At 45.2% G+C, this 20881-nt stretch overlaps 1 protein-coding gene across 8 annotated transcripts in view; it reads left to right on the plus strand.

Annotated features, from left to right (window-relative positions):
- Nucleotides 1-20881, plus strand: part of LOC147035613 (TNF receptor-associated factor 2-like) — a 79278-nt gene that overhangs the window by 36018 nt on the left and 22379 nt on the right. For 7 of the 8 annotated variants that reach the window (XR_015049089.1, XM_085845288.1, XM_085845321.1 and 4 more), the window contains 4 exons: nt 6558-6632; nt 7653-8105; nt 10320-10497; nt 18474-18622. Coding sequence is in view for 7 of the 8 variants with exons in the window: in XM_085845288.1 (XP_085701414.1) it covers nt 6558-6632; nt 7653-8105; nt 10320-10497; nt 18474-18622 (855 nt within the window). In the remaining variant the exon portion in view is untranslated. Of the gene's footprint in view, nt 1-6557; nt 6633-7652; nt 8106-10319; nt 10498-18473; nt 18623-19757; nt 20433-20881 lie in introns of those variants that run through there. The other variant, XM_085845331.1, reaches the window with a different exon arrangement.

A 20881-nucleotide genomic window follows, 5' to 3' on the forward strand; every position in this document is an offset into this window, starting at 1 on the left:
AAACCAGACATTATCCGCCTAACAGAAACTTTCCTCTCCCAAGACGTGTCTGACTCCCAAGTATCTCTCCCTGGCTACTCCCTCTTACGGTATGACAGAACTGAGCCTCGTCCTGGTGGAGGTGTTGCTCTCTTCATCAAAGACTCTATTCCTCACTCTCCATGCACTGCTCTCACTCCCCCACACCCCCAGGAATACCTCTGGCTTTGGCTTCCCCTCCACTCCCACCTCATGTTTATATGTGTACTGTACCGTCCACCGAACAGTGATGACTCCATCTACACCTCACTATCCGAAAACATGGACCATCTTCTATCTTCTCATCCAAACTCTCTCTTCCTCTTATGTGGTGACTTCAATTGTCATCACGCCAGTTGGCTAGGTGTGGGTACCTCTCTCACCTGCCATGGCACCTCAGCAAAAGCTTTCTGCGACTCATTGGGACTGACTCAATCGGTCAACTTCCCGACCCGGATCTCAACCAATGGTACTCCATCTCTTCTGGATCTGGTTTTGACAAATTTCCCTGACAATATCTGCTGCTCTTCCTTCGCTCCAATTGGTTCTTCTGACCACGTCCTTGTCAAAGTGGACATCTCTCTGGCTGTTATCAGAGAACCACCTCACCGCCGTCGAGTCTGGCATTTCACTCAAGCCGACTGGCAGGGTCTCCGAGCAGCCATCAAACTTACAGACTGGTCTCCTATCACTACTTTCTCAAACATCAACTCATCCTGGGAATTCTTTCAAAGAAACTTGCTCTCCCTCATGCACAGATTTATCCCCTCTCGTGTTCAGTTGTCTTACCCTTCCTCCCGCCCTTGGTTTACTGAAGCCTGTGGCGAGGCAGTTGTCCTGAAACAACTTGCCTTTGCCTCATGGAAAGCAAACCCAACTGAGGGCAATCTCAGTTCTTTCCACAAAGCTCGGAACAAGTGTGTATCTACCCTCAGGAGAGCCAGAAAACAACATCTTTCTCATCTCAAGTCTGAACTCTCAAACCTCTCTCCCTCCTCAAAATCCTGGTGGCGTTTAATCAAATCTGTTTCTGGTGTATGTTCCCCCTCCATCCCCTCCCTTACCTCAAATGGCCGCACTGCTGATTCCACACGTGATAAAGCTGAATGTCTAAACTCGGTGTTTGCAGCTAAATCTTGTGTCCTAAACCCATCACTATCTCTACCCACTTTACCCAGTCGCACCCAACTGTCCCTGGACTCTGTATCCTTTTCTCCTGACAAGGTGGAGAGCTTGCTTTCAAACCTCGAGTCAGATTCTGCAACCGGTCCAGACGGCATCAGCCCACGTGTCCTCAAAGCCTGCTCTTCTGCTCTTGCTCACCCTCTCTCTGTTCTATTCACCCTCTCATTTGCCCAAGGTCATCTGCCATCTGCTTGGAAATCTGCTAACATCACTGCCCTGCATAAAAAAGGTGCAAAAACAGATCCCTGTAACTACAGACCAATCAGCCTTCTCCCAATCATCAGCAAGGTGATGGAATCCATCATCGCTTCAGACATGAAATCCTTCCTCTTCTCCAATGGCTTGATTTCCAATCATCAATTTGGTTTCAGACCAGGTCACTCTACCCTGGATATGCTGCTTCTGCTCTCCCATCAATGGATGGAGGTCCTCAATGCCAGACAGGAAATCCGAGCCGTATCCCTGGACATATCACGTGCTTTTGACACAGTCTGGCACCCTGCCCTACTCACCAAACTCTCTTCCCATGGTATTCAAGGCCATCTCCACTCATGGCTCGCAGACTTCCTCTCCTGTCGCAGTCAACGTGTGGCCCTAAATGGAGTTCTTTCATCCCCTCTTCCTGTGCAGGCTGGAGTTCCTCAAGGTAGCGTTCTGGGCCCTGTTCTTTTTCTGGTTTTCATCAATGATCTCTCGGACTCTCTGGAAAATCCTCTATTTCTCTTTGCCGACGACTCCACCCTCTGCCGTACCATCTGTCATCCCTCAGACCGGCAAGCAGCAGCTTCTTCGCTCACCGCAGATCTGGATAAAATCACAAACTGGTCCAACACGTGGAACATGTCTTTCAATCCAGACAAATCTCACACTCTCACTATGTCTCTTCGAAAGGACCGTTTACAAAACCCCCCCATCCACTTTCTCAACAATCCTCTGGAAGAAGTCTTTTCTTTCAAGCTTCTAGGTCTCACTATCTGCCATGACCTTTCCTGGGAAAGTCGCATTTCCAACCTCGCCTCAAAAGCCAGTCGCCGACTGGGAATCCTCCGTCGTGCTAAGTCCTTCCTCGGCCCTCTTGAGCTCCTGACCACTTACAAAGCTTTTGTCCGTAGCCTGATGGAGTACTGCTCTCCCCTCTGGGCTGGTGCTCCTGCCTCCCACCTTTCTCGGCTTAACGCTGTAGAAACCAGGGCATTTAAGATCATCGGCATCTCCCGCAATGAAGCTGAGTCTTTGGGCCTCTCACTCAATCACCGCAGGTTGGTCGGTGGTCTTTCTGTCTTCTACCGACTCCTCTCCAGCCTTGCCCCCCCTGCTCTCTCTGCGATTTGTCCCCACCACATTTCCACAGGGCGCTCAAGGTCCGCCAACGAACCCCCTCTGGGAAAACTACCAAAATCACGAATCGCTGCTCATCTTCACTCTTTCATTCCTCTTTTTTCCCGCCTTTGGAATAAACTTCCTCACTCTATTCTTTCCCATTCTTCCCTCCAGGCTTTCAAAACAGCTGTTCACCACCACCTCTTATCTTCCCCCATCCAAATCCTCGATCTTTTCTACCCCCGATAATCCACCCAAGCCCACTTCCTTCATTTCTCCTGCTTTCCTTCCTGAAAGTCCCTGAAATGTCCATCTTCTCTTCGCCATGTTCCCCGTCCCTTCCCCATCCCTCTCCCTTCCACAGTTCACCTAATGTGTCTGTTCCCCACTGTTTTGTCCCTTCCACTCCCGCCCCTCTTGTCTCATGCCTCCTTGATGTGAGTTGTGTGTTTGCTCTCATACGAGCCTCGACCAAGGTATACAAAAAAAAAAAAAAAAAAACATTATGAATGTTTTCTCGTTTGAGTTATGCTAAATATTTATATCAGGGATCATTTTTATATAATTAACAATGCATTGCAAGTGTTGCTTGTGTTTTCTCTCTTCTTTTTTTTTTGAGACATTGTCAAAATAAAATACAATGTGCAGTACTTGTTCTTTTCTCAAGTTCTGTATTGACTTGGGAAAATGCAATCATTCTCACAAGCAAAATCCAGGAGAGTGATTTACAGCTCTCGCAGATTTTACAAACACAAGTCTCTGAATATGCACAGTGGTCAATCTCGGAGGTCACTCATTATGAGGACTCATTTTTGGAGGTTACTTTGCCTTTGCAAGGACGTTTTTCCTCGGACAAACAACCTTTCATGATGGAGCACCTGTCATTTGCATTTGACCTTGATATCTTTGCACTGCTAGGCCCTTCTGGGATTGCAGTCATGACCTCGTGGTGACGATATCATCAGGGTGTTTGTCCAGGTTGGAGAACTTCAATAATCACATTTGAAGAACTCCTCACTGCTTAAAACAACGGTGATGCTTCCTGGTTGTGATTGGTTGGGGCGAAACACAATGTGTCTGTGTGGCAGATGGCACTTGTGGGTTCTAGATACGATCTGGCGTCCTCACCAATCACAATTAGAGGTGTATCATTCGCCAGTGTGTATATTAACCATGCAAACAGCTTGGAGGCTAAAGTTCAGTACTGTATGTGGAGCCATGTGTGTCAAGCTCTGGAGGCCGTGGTGTACAATAATGGGTGGTCATGAACTGGAGATTATCCATTCTTGACCCATTACATGACTACACTATACAGACATCTCAGCAACAATAATGTAGATGTTGTTGAAGTTGTTTGTATACACTGTGTTGTATTTGTGAAACTAATTGTTTAAAAATAAATGAACAGTGGTGTGCCAAGAGTGAATCTGTGTCTTGCTTCTTTGACTGGCTAAACATCTTGTGTGTGATCACCTCTCTTTCGAGACTGCTTTTGTTTGGCAGAAGAGGGGATCCGTCAAGGGAGGGACCATTGCTAATGTAACCTTCGGAGTGTAAAACTTTGATGGTATTATTTTATGATTATGGTAAAAAGCTAACAAAACGTTGTGTTAATGAAATTCACTTGATTACCCTCTCCGGAGGAGAGGATATGACATTTGGATTTTGTTTTGTTGTCCGTTCGTTTGTTTGTTTGTTTGTTTGTCTGTCTGTCACCACATAAGGTGTTAACATAGGCCACAAATGCCACCTGGTGGTAGACCGCTGTATTACACTGCTTTTTTTTTCAACCGAGTACCTTGATAAAGTATTGTATGTGCAATTAGAATATGAGCACGTTTATAAAGTACTAAACCCGTGAACCCGTTGGGTTCCCGTTGACAGCAGTTGATAAAAAGAATAAATAAAAAAAAGAAGATAGCTCCAGCGAACTATATCGCTGAGGTTGTTTGCATTGATCAAATACTCCCGAAGAGTACTTGACTGAATCGGGAATTGATGTTTTAATAATTTTTTTCATTGTCCAATTTGAACGAAACTTGATATTGCACGTCAATGTGAAAAAAAAACGGAGAAAAGAAAGTCGAAGAAATTATTGTGCGTAATCTTCTTTTATGAACACAATTTTTTTATGAATTCACAATAAACACGATTTATGAAACATGAAAGACACTATAAACACTTTTTTAAACACAATTTTATTTATGAATGAACACGGAAGTATTAGATCAAAATGGCGATGTTTATTTTATGCTTAAAAATAAATCGTTCTTTGTCTATACTAAATGTTTGAGATTTTAAAATAAATCATTTCAAGAAAAAAAAGATGGCTCCAGCGAACTATAATGCTGAGGTTGTTTGCATTGATCAAATTCTCCCGAGGAGTACTTCACTGAATCGGGAATTGATTTTTAAATATTTTTTTTTCATTTCCCGATTTGAATGAAACTTGATACTGCACACCGCAGGCGAATGGTGAGGAAGGTGGCCCAAAAAATTTTGCACTATTGTGCACCATTTTGGCTATATTGGTTTCTCTTTTGGTTTCTCTGAGATTATGGCGCACGCGGGAAGAAAAGGGCAGCACAGATGGAGCAGACGGAAGCACAGCACAAGGGGTTTATCTCGAACTCTCAACAGACAGACACGATCAACTTAAATAAATGCGGGTGTTTAATAAAATTAAATCAAATATTTATTATGGTGTTAATTCAAAGTGTAATAATAAAACGTGCGGTAAATTAAAGCTTAAAGTCAAGGCACAAGGACTTTCAATGATATTTGCCATTTAAACACAATTTGTTCACATCTCTATTATAATACCAAGCTTGCACACTAAAAACTCGGCTCGCCGTCACACAATCCCTATGAAATTGCTGTGGCACTTAGCGGACATGCCGACAATGTTTGGGAAGTCTTGGCGTTCCATAGTACCACTTGCATTTTGCACAATGCGTATTTTTGTCATTCCCCGTGTACGGTCTGTCGTCTGCTACCAGCTATGTTGTACTGCTATCCCTTGCATGTGCACGGGTATCGCTAGAATGTATAATAATACCGAGAATCACGGTTTGTTTTTCATGAACTGCGACGTGTAGCGTATTCCTCCACCCCTTGGTGGTGGCAGAGGGTATTACAAGTCAGCTGTGGAGATGACTTGCAATTTTGCATTGTACACATGGTAGAGTGCAGGTGCCTTCCTGACCCACCCCCCCCCCTGGCCAGAGGGATCTTGTGTTACTCTTCCATAGGGAGTGGGTGTTTCATACGAATGCCATCCTGGGATTCCCTGCCTTTTGCACGGGAGTACGTCGGGTCCATCCATCCATCAGATTTTTTTGCAATACAGCAGATTAAACTTTATTCACCAAATAATTTGCATAGGGTAAACTGCTAGTCACTGATAGTCACCAGAGCATGAACCCAAACATTCGGCACCAAGAGGTCTCTGGGACCTGGTCTTTGCTAATATTCTGGTCATTCTAGTCAGTGGACATGCTAATGGAATGGACAGCTCATGGACAGTGTGACAGATCAAGAATGCGAGGAAATGTGATTGTACTTTTCCATGAATTACAAGGGAATTAGAGACATTGCAGAAATATAGTGATGATGTGGGATTTTAACTTGAGATCCCAGCATCATGGAACAAGGGCTCAGATGGGAATGCCAAACAAGCCAACCTCTTCTTGCCCTACTTATAATGGATATGTCACATACATTATTTACTGTGTAAACAAAAATGGCAATGTTTCTTCCTTTCTCCAAGCCCTGTTATGCTTCATTTCTCTATATAGGCCTTTCAACTCACTTATCCTATACTCACCTGCCTACTTCCCTATCTTCTCTCTCTTCCTCTTTCTCAATTCAACAGTCGATTTTGACCCCTCTCTCTCTCTCGTCCTCCTCCTCACTCCTTTCCCTACTCCCAACCTCTCGTAATCATGTTTCACTCTTCCCTTGCCTGTCTTACCCTTCCTTTTGTAAACAATGCTTATCCTTCTCTTTGTTTCTCTACCCTTTGCATCTTACAGCTTGTGCAGCATGTGAAACAATGTTCGAAAAAAAGATCTACCTGCAGGTTTGCGTTCCTTGGCTGCACGGAGAAGGTAGTCTTTCATGCTGTTGTCTTGTGTTGTATTCTTCAAAGATCTAAAGCCCGAGTATGGTGCATTTTGGTTTTTTTTTTTTCTTCTTTTTGATTTGTGACGTAATCCTGTTTCAGAAAATTGCGGCTATTGCAAAAGTATGCATAAGCAACAAGCATATAGCTTGGTAGAAGTTAATAGGATTCCCCCACAAACCCTTCCTTGGCACCATGAGAATATCATGAGGACTTCCGAGACTGCTCTACTTATAGTATGTACAGCATCTGGAGACTGAGCTCACCTGTGAGCTCTTGGTGTGTCCTTGGCGACTTGCCAGAGAAGAAAGGATGTACTTTTTTAATGGTGTATTTTATTGTTTATTAAGCCATTAGTTGCTGAATGAGGCTTTTTGCTAACGTTCTACTTTGATTTCATAAACTTTTCAAGTAGATATGTACATCTGCAGTGAAAACCCGTGAACATCTACACCGCTCTGACATGATAGCATGGGCTTTTGGGTTGGAAGGGCACAAGTAAACAAACATATCTTATTTGCCTCTTCTCCGGGACTGATGCTGTGGTTTGTTTGAGACGACTCCGACTTGTTAGCCGACTAGAGGCGTACATTTTTTGCAACATTGCACATAAACCGAGAAACCTGAAGCATGCGCAATGCATGATGATGATGATGATTTTTTTTGTTGTTGTTAGCCTTGTCTGCATGACGGAATTCCAATAAAACTGCAAATATCAAATGATGCACCAGGCACCCATGCCACGTGATTAGTAAGTGACTATCTGCCATCATTATGTTACTATTAGTCCTGGTTCTGATTATGTAATGTCCCACTATTAGAAAGTTGACTTTATGGAGCATTCTGCTTATGTCGTTTTGTTATTGGCCTCCCATTTTTTTTTCTTCTTCTTCAATGTCATTCATTTTTAAACTGTTTTTGCCATGGCACATGACCAGTTGGCAATAATTAAAGTAGGTTAACGAGAGGGTACTGAATATTCACTGTGACATTTGATGTGTTGCAGGTTGAGGGGAACATCGTGGAACACGAGCAGAAAAGTTTTGTGAACCATCTTGGATTGGTTCTTGATGTTCTCCATAAAACTTCAGGAGTTACGCCAGTTCCTCCTGGGACATTAGAGGCCAGAATATCCTTTATCGAGCAAAAGTTGGTTGTTGTTGAACAGATGGTATCTCTGCGTACAGTCACTGAGCCACACTTGGGTGCATCGTGTGGTAAAGAGTCTCATTTGTCCCAGAAAAGGACTACTGGAGTAACGGATAAGGAGTCGTCAACTGCAGGAGAACATCTTGGTGCCCTCAGACAGAGGCTTGAGTTGGCTGAGCAAAGTATCCATCGCTTTGAAGATGTTGTGACTGTACTGAACCGTGAAGTGCAAAGCGTGGCTGTGCAAAGAATTGGTGGGGATCAAGTCCAGCATGGAAACATAGGCACAATTGATTTCCTGAATTCTAAGGTAACCAGAATGGGATGTAGTTTTTATTTTTTTTTGTATACAATGCCAAGACCTTATGAGAGCTAACACTCAGAACAAATAACAAAGGGAGCAGGAAACAAGAAGGGTGGGAGAGGGAAGGACAAAACACTGAGTAACAGAGACATTAGGAGATCTGTGAAATGGAGAGCGATGGGGTGGGGTACATGGGGTAAACAAGATGGACACCACAGGGACTTTCAGGAAGGAAAGCAGGGAATTTGAAGGAGGTGGGTTTGGGGTGGATTAATGAGGGTATTAAAGATTAACATAATGGGTTTTGTGCAGTGGGGTAATACCACTGCACATAACCCATTCTGAGACAATAAGATTGGTATATCAACTTGGTGAGTGTATTGTGTCTTGGAATAAATTCAGGACAGACAATGTGAACACAATAAATTATATGATCTGGAACAGTTTCCTGTTTGGCTTTCTGCTTGGGCTGGCTCACAGTGTAAAGTGTGTTTTAATTCACTTCCCTGAAGCTTTGCATGCCCTTATGGAAGTACTTTAATTCTGGACGTTCCCAAATTCTCACTCCATCCATCCATCCATTGGGACCATCCCACTGTGGAGAGTGTTGGTGCTGCCTAATCGGTCTCCTGGGCTATTGGGCACAACCCTGGACGAGTCACCACTCCGACACAGGATACCAGCAAGCTGGCACTCATTTTGCCAATCTTGGAAGGATGACAAATTCTCACTTACCGGTTGATAAATCTTGCAATCAAGTGCTTTAATGTCTGATATTCATGCCTTTTTTTTGTTATTTTTTTAACCTCACCTGGAATGTTGTTCCAGTGGGTTTATGGGATGGTTTATTTATATGTGTGCATCCTAGCCTGGTGTTGGCTTAGTGGTTAGGGTGGCGGCTTGGGATCCTTGGGTCCTGAGTTCAAGCCTCGTTGGCCGCTGAATTAAAATACACCAGGAGGTTGACTCAGCCTGTCATCCTTCCGAGGTCGGCAAAATGAGCACCAGTGTACTGGTAAGGGGGACACTGCATCAGCGGCATAGCCACGTCCCAACCAATGATGCAACCAGCAGCCACAGGCTGCACTCGATAGAGAGAGATGTGTGCATCCTGTGGCTGTTTGGCTGCATCGTTTTCTGGGGGCGAGGCTGTGCCACTGATGCAACGCCCCCTGTTACCAGCATGTTGGTTCTCATTTCGCCGACCTCGGAAAGATGACAGGCTGAGTCAACCCGCCTGGTGTTATTTCAACAGCTGGACAGGGGCTTGAACACAAGACCCTAAGATCTGAAGCCAGCCACCCTTACCGTTATACCAACACCAGGCTTTCATGCCTTGATGCCATGCTATTCTTATTGAAACTAACAGATACCCGTCTACGACGGGTACGGGGGACAGGACGAATCACAATACTCGGTTACGGTAGTTTCTTTGGATGTTTTGCGCCGCATTCAACAGCTCAGTTCATATTGGTGGTGTCTGGGTGCCCATGATAGCGTTTGAGACCGGTCGCTTTAGATTGTTGGCCTTGACACATAGTGCCGGATGGGTAACACGAACGATTTGACAAATTCATCGTTTCTATATTACCTCCATCAACAGATTAACAACATGGCAGGATAAAAGTCATAAATGCTGAGTTGAACAAACGTCCTGAACTCATGGACTTTGTTAAGTAAGGCACGTCATCTGGGACCCGGCCGTCGGTTTGCCGCCGAAAGCTGCCGATTGTGACGTCATCGATTCGCTCTTTGAAAATTCTATCTATATTCGATTTTTTTTGAATCCGCTATCACCTGCGTAAATACATGGAACGCTTAATGTGAAGATTTCGGAAGTATGAACAGAATATGTTCTGAGAAAAGTGTGTTCGAAGTTCCAGGCTTATACCCATTATATTATGATGATTGATCAGCACTGAAACAGCCTTTCATTTTTCTTTTTGAAATCCAGAACATTTGATGCAGGTGAAATATATTAATTGTGATCTATGTCCTACCTATACGCTGTGTACGGGTCGGTTCCAAAAAATACTTATCGGCCAGTTGTATTTTATCGCCTCAGATTGGGTTATCTGCACCAGCCTTTATTTACAGTGATAAATATGAGTTTTGTTTTAACATGTTCGAAGACTCTTTAAAGGTATTGTAAAATCTTGTATTCTTAGTGCATTTGATCAACCTATGGGTTTTTTTACAGTCGCATACATCTATTCATAGATCCGAACATTTGAGCAGGAGGTGGGTGTGAATGGTGTTGCACTTGCTGATCTCCGAAAGAAGGTGGAAGCCATGGAAATGGCCACATTTGATGGCATATTCATCTGGAAAATCACGGAAGTTTCTCGGAAGCGTAGTGATGCCATATCTGGGCGTCAAATTGCACATTACTCACCTGGTGAGAAGTGTCTCTCGGATAACACCGATCACATTTTGCTTTACTGGTGAATATCAGTAACTCTTAAGTCATAAAAATTAGAAGTTTTTAACGTTTCGATAATGCTCATGGTGGAACTTGTACATATATCACATGCAGGTCAAAGGAATTATTCGATGTCGGTGTACTTTAATGTTGATTACAAAAGGATTGATAGACGAGGGACAAATACAATGCCTTTAGAAAATAGTCACACCCCTCGACTTTTGTCACATTTTGTTGTTGCAGCCTGAATTTAAAACAGATTAAATTAAAAAATTTTGTCACTGATCTACACAAAATACTCCATAATGACAAAGTGATAACCTTTTTTGAATTTTTTTTACAAATTAATGAAAATCAAGAAGGGCATTCGGTGGAGCGCATACCTCTGCCAGGCTGATTACTTTTACGTTTTGTATCCCACTGATAGGCCGGAACTGGATTCAGACCTGAAATAAAATTTAAATCGGCTTCTTCTTGTCCCCTAACCAACTCATCCACCATGTTACATCCAAATCCGGCCACAACTTTTTATCCTCTTCAAATTTCAAGTTAATCGGATGAAAATTGAGGATTCAGACTTGAATGAAAACTGGATTCAGACCAGAACTAAAATTTAATGAGCTTGTTCTTGTCACCTAACCAACTCATCCACCAATTTTCGTCCGAATCCGTCCACAACTTTTTGAATCCTCCGTCGTGCAGTCCTTCCTCGGCCCACATGAGCTCCTGACCACATACAAACTTTCGCTCAAGGTCCGCCAACAACCCCCTTCTGGTAAAACTACCAAAATCACGAATCACTGCTTACCTTTACCCCACCTTTGGAATCTCTCACTCTCTTCAATATCATTCTTCCCTCCAGGCCTTCAAAACAGCTGTTCACCACCACCTCTTATCTTACCCCATCCAAATGCTCGATCTTTTCTACCCCCGTTAATCCACCCCAAACCCACCTCCTTCAAATTCCCTGCTTTCCTTCCTGAAAGTCCCTGTCATGTCCATCTTGTATACCCCGTGTTCCCCACCCCATCCCTCTCCCTTCCACAGATCTCCTAATGTCTCTGGTCCCCACTGTTTTGTTCTTCCAACTCCCGACCCTCTTGTCTCATGTCCCCCTTGCAGTGTGTTGTGTGTTAGCTCTCATATGAGCCTCGACAAGGGATACAAAAAATAAAAGTTTGGGCCCACAGTAAATTTTGGAGATATTCTGAGTTAAAGCTGGGTGGTCCTGTGGTTCGTTATATCATGAGTCATACTGAGTGACCCATTGAGCGCACAGCACGAGAGCGATGGTAGCCAATGCACATTTTCATACTCCAGTCAAAGCTCGTTACTATGCCACCTCGCTTCTATGCCACTCTCGCTATTATACCACTTTTGCTCGGTCTTGACAAAATTCAATACAAAATAAATTTACTATGCCACCCCCTACTCTCGCTACCATGCCACTACTGTGTGACTGTTAAAAGGCACGAGTCGTGAAAAAGTCTGTATTGCGCAGTGCTCGATTATCACACTCACGTCCAAAGGCGAAGCGACGAACTACAGTCCAGCTGCGCACGACATAACTCAATACGTACGCGCATAGTCAGACTGTCAAAACACGCGATTCTTCTCCCCGATGCCAGCCACAACAAGCCAATCACAACACGCACAACGAGACACAAAAAAGCGCGAGCACACACACACAGACACGCAGGCACACGTACAACAGTGACATCATTTTTTTTCAAATTCAGCCCATAATGTCAGCTCAGAAACGCAAGCGAACCGACTTTACGCTGAAGGAGAAGAAGGAGATCATCGATGCCGCAAAGAAGGAGCCGAATCGGTCCAAGTTGGCCAGGGAGATTAGCAAGAAATTGGGCGTCGAAGTTAAGAGAACCACCGTGAAGGGCATTCTCAGCAAGAAGGATGCAATCGAGGCTGCAATCAAAGCTGGATTTCCATCGGAGCGCATGAAGTTGACGCAGGATCACGACCCGAAGCTTGATGAGGGAGTGCTCATGTGGCTGAAGCAATCAAGAGGACAGAATGTGCCTGTCAGCGGCGATCTGATCAAGGAGAAGGCGATGAAACTGGCCGAGCTGATGCACATCCCAGACTTCATGGCGAGCGACGGTTGGTTGGGCAATTTCAAGAAGCACCACGGCATCACGTTCAAGACAGTGCAGGGCGAAGCTGGAGCGGTGGATTCGCAATCCCTTCTTGAGTGGCAACAACAGGTTCTCCGGCCCTTACTCGGGCAGTTCTCCGCAGACGACGTCTTCAACCTGGACGAGACTGGACTCTTCTGGCAGCTGCTTCCGAACAAGACCATGGCTTTCAGGGGAGAGCGGTGTACTGGAGGAAAGAAAAGCAAGCAAAGGATCACTCTTCTGGTTGGGGCAAACATGAGCGGCAGCGAGAAGTTCCCTCTTCTGGTGATTGGCAATTCCAAGAAACCCCGTGCCTTCAAGAACAAAGAGATCCCGGTCAAGTACAAGGCGAACTCGAAGGCGTGGATGACGGCGGAGCTTTTCGAGGAGATGTTGCGTGCGTGGGACGGACGACTCGGCCAGCAGGGACGCAGAGTGCTGGTCTGTCTCGATAACTTCTCTGGCCACCCTCCCGAGCTCGAGCTGAACAACATCCAACTGGTCTTCTTCCCACCCAACACGACAGCCAATTCGCAACCAATGGATCAGGGAATCATAGAGAACCTCAAGCGCCACTACAAGAAGCTCCTGCTATGCCGCCGGCTTGAGGCCATAGACGAGGGAAAGGAGTTCAAGTTCACGTTGCTCGACGCTCTACACGTCGCCCGGCGTGCTTGGGAGCAGGTCGGCAAGTCGACGATCAGGAACTGTTTCGCGAAGGCCAAGTTCATCGAAGAGGAGATCCAAACTGAGCCACAGGATGCGGAGCTGCCTGACATCTGGGAAGCTCTACCTGCCGAGGAAAAGATGCACGAGAACGAGGAGATCGAGCTGTCTGACTTTCTCGAAGCCGACGAGCGCCTCGCGACTGGCGGGTATTTCACGCTGGAGGAGATTGCGGAGGAGATTCTGTGCAGTGAGGAGCCGGTGGAAAGCAAAGATGACGAGGTAACTGTCGAGGAGGAAATCGTTCCGTTCGAGGAAGCCCAGCGCGCTTGTAGCACCGTCCGGAAGTTCATGCAGCAGAGAAGCGGGAAGCCCGGTTTGATGAAAGCGTGCGATCGGCTAGACAACGAGATGCACGAGATCCGCCGAAAGAAGATGCGCCAGCCGACGATTCTTGAAAGCTTTGTGTGTCGTGAATTTCTCGCCATGCCATATGTTAGTGTGTGAACTCTGTTAGTGTGTGTATGTTCTCCGTTCGCTTAGCTTATACAACAGTCGTGCCTTTTACTTGCTGGAATAAATTTTGTCTAAAGATTAACTACAGATGGGTAACTTGAGAAAATAAGGCCGTTTTTACAAAATCTCGTTACTATGCCACTCTCGCTACTATGCCACTTTTGCTCGGTCCCGACGGGTGGCATAGTAACGAGCTTTGACTGTAATATGTTTATCGCTGCCGATGCATGCAATGTACGAGTATGAAACTTGGTGATGTCATGAATGGAGACATTTTCTCCCCTTTGAATTCCATCCAAAGATGATATTTTCAGTACTTTCCTGGATTCACCGATTAAATTCAGTACAGGCTGGCTGGCTTTCGGCTCCGGCTAAATCCAGAGTACTACGGCCGTAATTGAGCACATAAAACGGCAATCAGATATATATATATATATATATATATATATATATATATATATATATATATATATATATATATATATATATATATATATATATATATATATATATATATATATATATATATATATTGTTGTGGTTACCAAATTCGCAAACCATTCAGGTCCCTTAGGTGAGGTATCTCGGTAAGTACATGTGTAGTTAGGTCCAAACCCATTGTCTAGTGGGAATACATGTCATTTATGCGTGCTGCGACTCTTCAGGATAGCCGTTTTTCTTTTACTATCTTTATTTTGGACCAACCGCCATTTTTACCACCACCAGTCACAACATCAACCACCAACCACAACGCCGCTTCACCACAACCGCCACGACCTTCCCGTCACACCTCGCAACCGTCGCATCGCCACCGTTCTTGCGCCGCTTGTGGGTACCGGTGTTGGACTCGTGCAGGGCGCGCGCCGAACAGCGTGTACAAAACCACGGATTTTCTGCTTCAAAAACGGATCAAAAACGACACACGCCCACTTTTGTTCCGTCCAATTGGTGAGCGAGGGGCGATTTGGCCCCGCCTCCAGGGCGTTGGAGGGCGATCGCTATATGCAAATTTATGGATCAAAAAGCATTCACGCCCACTTTTTCTCGGGCCAATGGGGAGCGAGGTGAAAGGTCGAAGGGAGGGGGTCAAAGATGAGAGAGCGAAGCCACGGGGCTTATATAAGCGACCGTGTTCGTCAGTCAGAGCCGTGTGTGGAAGTCTGGAGCCCGAAGCCTGCAGTAGCTGGAGAAGCTGAAGAGAGTCCAACGAGGAGAGTCCAAAGAAGAGTCCAGAGTCGGAGAGTCCAGAGGCGGAGAGGCGGCAGCGGCGAGGGCAGACGAGGGGGTGCTCGCGTCGGTGCCAGGAGCTGCATGCCCGAGGGAGGCCGGCAGCGCGACCTGGCCGAGGTGGAGACGCACTCGAGGCAGAGTAAAAATCCTCTATACCCCGAGCATCAGCAACCCCTCCTGTTTCCCCCCGCGCTGAGATAGTGCGACCAAGGGGCCCCTTTCCCACCCCCTGCCAGACACTGTCCGCGAGGCCCGCGGAGTTGAGGCGCCATCGCCGCTCCGCGTCTCATCACCAGACGGGTAGGCCCGACCCGGTCTCGGCCTCAGGCCCGCCTCATTCTTGAGGGTATTCTCTTTTCTTTTGTTTTTGGGAATGTGTGTTGTCGGCGCCGTCTGTGAAGTAGAATTGTATAAGTGTTGCCGTGTGCTCGCGTAATCGGTATTAGATCTGCATTGTCTTCGCTTTTATATTTGCTTTTTGTGTAAATTGCATTGTGTTTTTCTTTTCTGTGTGCTTTTCGTGGAATTGAATATGTGTGCTTTCCGTTCATCGCGAATAAATGTGCTTTATTATTGAACTGTTCTCCCGCTTCGCTTCGTCATTTCTTTCATTGAATCCTCATCTTGCTTCACGTAAAGCGTTGGTACTGGGCTGAATACGCCCGATAATTAATCGAACCGTCGAGGTCGACGATAACACCGCTCGGTTATTCTGATAGTACGGAACGGGTCGCTTAAGTGGCCCGTGTCCGAAGTCGACCTGCGGCGAGGTGCGATCGCCCGGTCTACCCTCCGTGTGGGTACTTAGGTAGGTCGAATTTGGCGAGCAACCCTATCCCACGCGGGGGCTGATTGGCTCGATCGCGGTGAGACCGAAAGGTCCACCCGTGACTGGTTCCCGGCGTTAGTCCGAGAGGGTCACGACTGGATTGTCCGTCCGGTGGGCGACGTGCCGCGATTCGAGTTACGTGGCCGTCAGCACGCCGGTGGGCGCGAAATCTGCAACAATATATATATATATATATATATATATATATATATATATATATATATATATATATATATATATATATATATATATATATATATATATATTATAGTATATATATATATATATATATATATATATATATATATATATATATATATATATATATATATATATATATATACATATATATATATATATATATATATATATATATATATATATATATATATATATATATATATATACATATATATATATACATATATATATATCTGGGTTTCCACTCAAAATCAAGTTATGTTCGCTTGGAGGCGAATATCAGAAAATGGGGAATAATATATTTGTGTTGAGTGCATTACGAGATTTTTACGAGACAGAATGAAGAAAATGACGAATTTTATTGGACCAAATATTTATGATGCAAATATAGAGTATGAAGGATCAAAAAAGAAAAAAAAATAATAATAAAACACATGATATTTGTGACAAAACACAGAGAATGAAAATCAGAATTTCCAAACTGACATCGTCATTAGTAGTACACGTTTGCGGGGCATCGTAGATGGGATGAACGATGTCACATGATGACCAGTCAGATACGGCTAATGATGCGATGGATGGATATCTATTATTCGAGCGCTGACAATGGTTATAGGATAGTGGGCGATATGACATGAACACAGTCGAAAAAGCAGCTGCAGAAACAGATCATTTGAGGTTTTTTTTTCATGACGACACTCATGTCCGCACTCTTACTGCCAAATTCACCTCCTGATTCCAAGTCCTATATATCTTTCTTTCAAATATCTTGTTGCTTCCACGCAAAGATGTGCAGCCTGACTGTGTCGAAGCTTTGGAGCAGTTTTTTTTCCTTCATATTGTAGCAGGATGGAATAAGAATATCGTGGGTCGGATCATCAGCTTGCTCAACTCGTTTCACTAATCAGTCATTCGATGCCTTGGAGCTGGCCTCCAACCTGTCTAATGTAGCGCTCTCCAGCCATGAAGAGTTTCAATCCGAAGAATGAGCAATGGGTGAGACAACCTTCCTTGTACTCCTTGAGCAGAAGGCCTCCTCCTTAAAACCACGTGACTGTGATCAGCCAATCACAGTGCTCCATGGAGAGAACAAATGATAGCCAGACTGTCTCTATATATGGCACTGCATTTCTTTATCTTCTTTTTTAACGGCCCCAATTATTCCCACGTTCTGTGGAGTTGGCCGGGGGAAGTTTTTGACCTACGTCTTTCACTAGCCAGCTGGTCAGGCCTGACGCTCGACTAAGGAGTTAGGGCAGGAATTTGGAGCATAGCCATGGTGCCGTTGATGGCTTGCCAACTCCACATGAAGGATACCATGGGATCTTTAACGTCCATCAACTAATGCTGACAGATGGGATGCTCAGTTTAACGTCCATCCGAGAGACGGCACACGTTGATGAAACACCGGGTTGACAGTTTTGAGCTGGGCCAAGATACAAATCCAGGCTAGACAGCTTAGAGATGACTGTGCATACCTCGAAGCCATCCTGCCAACCCTCCCTTACCTTCTGTTGCTTCAAAATATTAATGGTATCTCCAGGAGAATAATAAAACTCAGTTGTTTCCTCCACAAACACAATATACGCAGCTTTAATTCAAGAAACGAAACTCGCATCTTCCACCATAACACCAAAGTTTCACAACTGTATTGTCAGAACAGGCAGATTGCATGGTCTGCCAGGAGGAGGCCTTATCCACAAGGACATCTGATTCACCAACACAACAACCAAAACCAAATGCACACCACCACCAGCCGACTCGACCACTAAAATCAACTCGGTGAAAATCAAAGCAGCCAACAAAATTTACAACTACATGAACATTTACATTCCACAGATCACTTCACGTCCCACTGATTATATTCCAGACCTTCAAATCCTTGCACATATACCCAACCGCATACTAGGGAGTGACTTCAATGCCCACAGCCCTACCTGGTTGTCATCCCAAGCAATTCCATGACCAAACCCCAACCTCCCCAAGCATAACCTTCACCTCACCTGAAATGACCATCATTTCCTCCTGGAACGCAGTATACGAATCGTCATCCAACCACCTGCCCATCCTTATTAGGCATCAGTTGGATGAAGGCAGAACCGGACTCCACAAATGTAAAACTTTTATTAATGTAGTTTTGCCAAAGGATTAATTGGGTATTGTTTGTGACATTGTGTTTTGCTGTGTAGGGGGGAGGAAGGTCATTTGCAGGGATGGTCGCATCATAAAAATCTCATTATTATTATTATTTTTATTATTATTATTATTATTATTTCCATGGTGTGTGGTGATATTTTTTTTTTGAAGTGTAATTACTTTTGATTTATTCTGTTTAAACTTTTGTGACACTTGTATTCCTTTTCTGCTTGCAGCTTTCTACACCAGCAGATATGGTTTCAGGTTATGCTTGCGTATTTACCTCAACGGTGATGGGGCTGGTCGTGGCACACACATATCTCTCTTCTTTGTCATCATGAAGGGAGAGCATGATGCTCTTATCAGGTGGCCCTTCCGACAAAAGGTGAGAGATCTTGAATGTGTTCAACTTTTGTGTTGTTGCCCATTTGCGAGTTTCTTTTTTCAACAGTGTGCTAATTCTCTCACTCGCTCCATCAAAGCACCTTGTTTTACATGTTAATGTCGCCATCATACTTCCTCTTTCACATGAAATGGATATCCCGACAAAAAAAATTTGTTTTGTCTTCTCTCTCTCTCTCTCGCACTCTCTCTCTCTCGCTCTCTCTCTCGCTCTCTCTCTCTCGCGCTCTCTCTCTCTCGCGCTCTCTCTCTCTCGCTCTCTCTCTCTCGCGCTCTCTCTCTCTCGCGCTCTCTCTCTCTCTCTCTCTCTCTCTCTCTCTCTCTCTCTCTCTCTCTCTCTCTCTCTCTCTCTCTCTCTCTCTCTCTCTCTCGCGCTCTCTCGCGCTCTCTCGCGCTCTCTCGCGCTCTCTCGCGCTCTCTCGCGCTCTCTCGCTCTCTCTCGCGCTCTCTCTCTCTCTCTCGCGCTCTCTCTCTCTCGCGCTCTCTCTCTCTCGCGCTCTCTCTCTCTCTCGCGCTCTCTCTCTCTCTCTCTCTCTCTCTCTCTCTCTCGCTCTCTCTCTCTCTCGCTCTCTCTCTCTCGCGCTCTCTCTCTCTCGCGCTCTCTCTCTCTCTCGCGCTCTCTCTCTCTCGCGCTCTCTCTCTCTCGCGCTCTCTCTCTCTCGCGCTCTCTCTCTCTCTCTCTCTCTCTCTCTCTCTCTCTCGCGCTCTCTCTCTCTCTCGCGCTCTCTCTCTCTCGCGCTCTCTCTCGCGCTCTCTCTCGCGCTCTCTCTCTCTCTCTCTCTCTCTCGCGCTCTCTCTCGCGCTCTCTCTCGCGCTCTCTCTCGCGCTCTCTCTCGCGCTCTCTCTCGCGCTCTCTCTCGCGCTCTCTCTCGCGCTCTCTCTCGCGCTCTCGCTCTCGCTCTCGCTCTCGCTCTCGCTCTCGCTCTCGCTCTCGCTCTCGCTCTCGCTCTTTCTCTAGCATTCTCTTCCGAGCAAACAGGTTTTCCAATTGCGATTGGCAGACTCTTCTGTTGCTCTCTCTCCACACAAATAATTCAGCGATTGCCCGAAGAAAATCTTTCTTAAACCTATTTGGTACAGCATTGTGGATTCTTCCAAAGTCGCATCTGTCTTGATAGGTCTATTTGGGTTGTGAGAAGATGGACATTCCTTATTGGAGAGTCCCATTACCTTACTCTTGAGGAACTTGGCACTGCCATGCAGAACGCAGCCACTGGAAAAGCTCCTGGAATGGATGGGGTTGCCGCTGAGTTATTTTTCCAACTTGGCTGCGAGCTGCCTGTTTGGTGAGCTTCCTCAAAGCTGCTGACGAGCTGTTCTCACTCTCATCCCAAAGAAAGGGGACTTGTTTTGCATAGAAAATGTGTCCAATTTCCCTGCTATGTGTGTGGATTATTAAGGTTTTTGGGGGGGGGGGGTTTCAAAGGCCCTGGCATCTTGCTCCTCATGTTTGCCTCACCTGGACTTTAGTCTGGTGAGCTTTTGTGATCGAGCATTGTCAGTGGGTGAGTCGGTCAGTCTGTAAGCACTTCAGTCATTATCGCTTGAAGCAAACACACGATTTTGATGAACCTTGGCCGCAAGCTTCATATCTGAAGCCTAATGAAGGTGTATTGACCACATCAAAATCTGTGCTTATTTAGGGGATCTATGGGGGGTGGGGGTTGACACCCTAAAATATGTATTTGCTCTGTTCTCCGAAACGACACAATTTCGATGAAACTTGACCACAACCTTCATCACCTGCGATGTACCAAAGTTTGTTCACAGCATTAAAAATAATCAGGTTCTAAGGGGGTTTGCGGGGGGGGGGGCTTGAGTGACTGTCGCGCCTGATCCAGGTGAGCTTAAGGAAACGCGGTCCTATTTTTGGGTGAGGACCAATGTTACTGTGTTCCAAAGTGTTCTCTCTATGATAATATTTCCCTTGTAAGGGGTTTAATCGTGTTTGTTTGGGTTTTCCATGCTCACCTTCATTCTTGCTTAATTCTTCTTCTTAGTGCCATCAATATGTGTTGATTGAATATTGTATAAGAAAACCCTGTTAAGAATTTGAACTGGTTTTTCTTGATCAGAAGAGAGCTCTTAATTATGGTGATCATTTGATTGAGTTGATCATGTGTTTTTTGTTTTGTTTTTCAAACTTTTATTTTTTTTGCTAAGATGCTTTACATTAATGTTTCCAGTGTGCTTAAGATTAATAATATGCTGGATTAATAATAATCTGAAACCCTGCACCCTT

Source organism: Eptatretus burgeri, chromosome 1, assembly GCF_056783735.1.
Source record: "Eptatretus burgeri isolate ZD-2024b chromosome 1, Ebu_testis_v1, whole genome shotgun sequence".
Taxonomy (NCBI): Eukaryota; Metazoa; Chordata; class Myxini; order Myxiniformes; family Myxinidae; genus Eptatretus; species Eptatretus burgeri.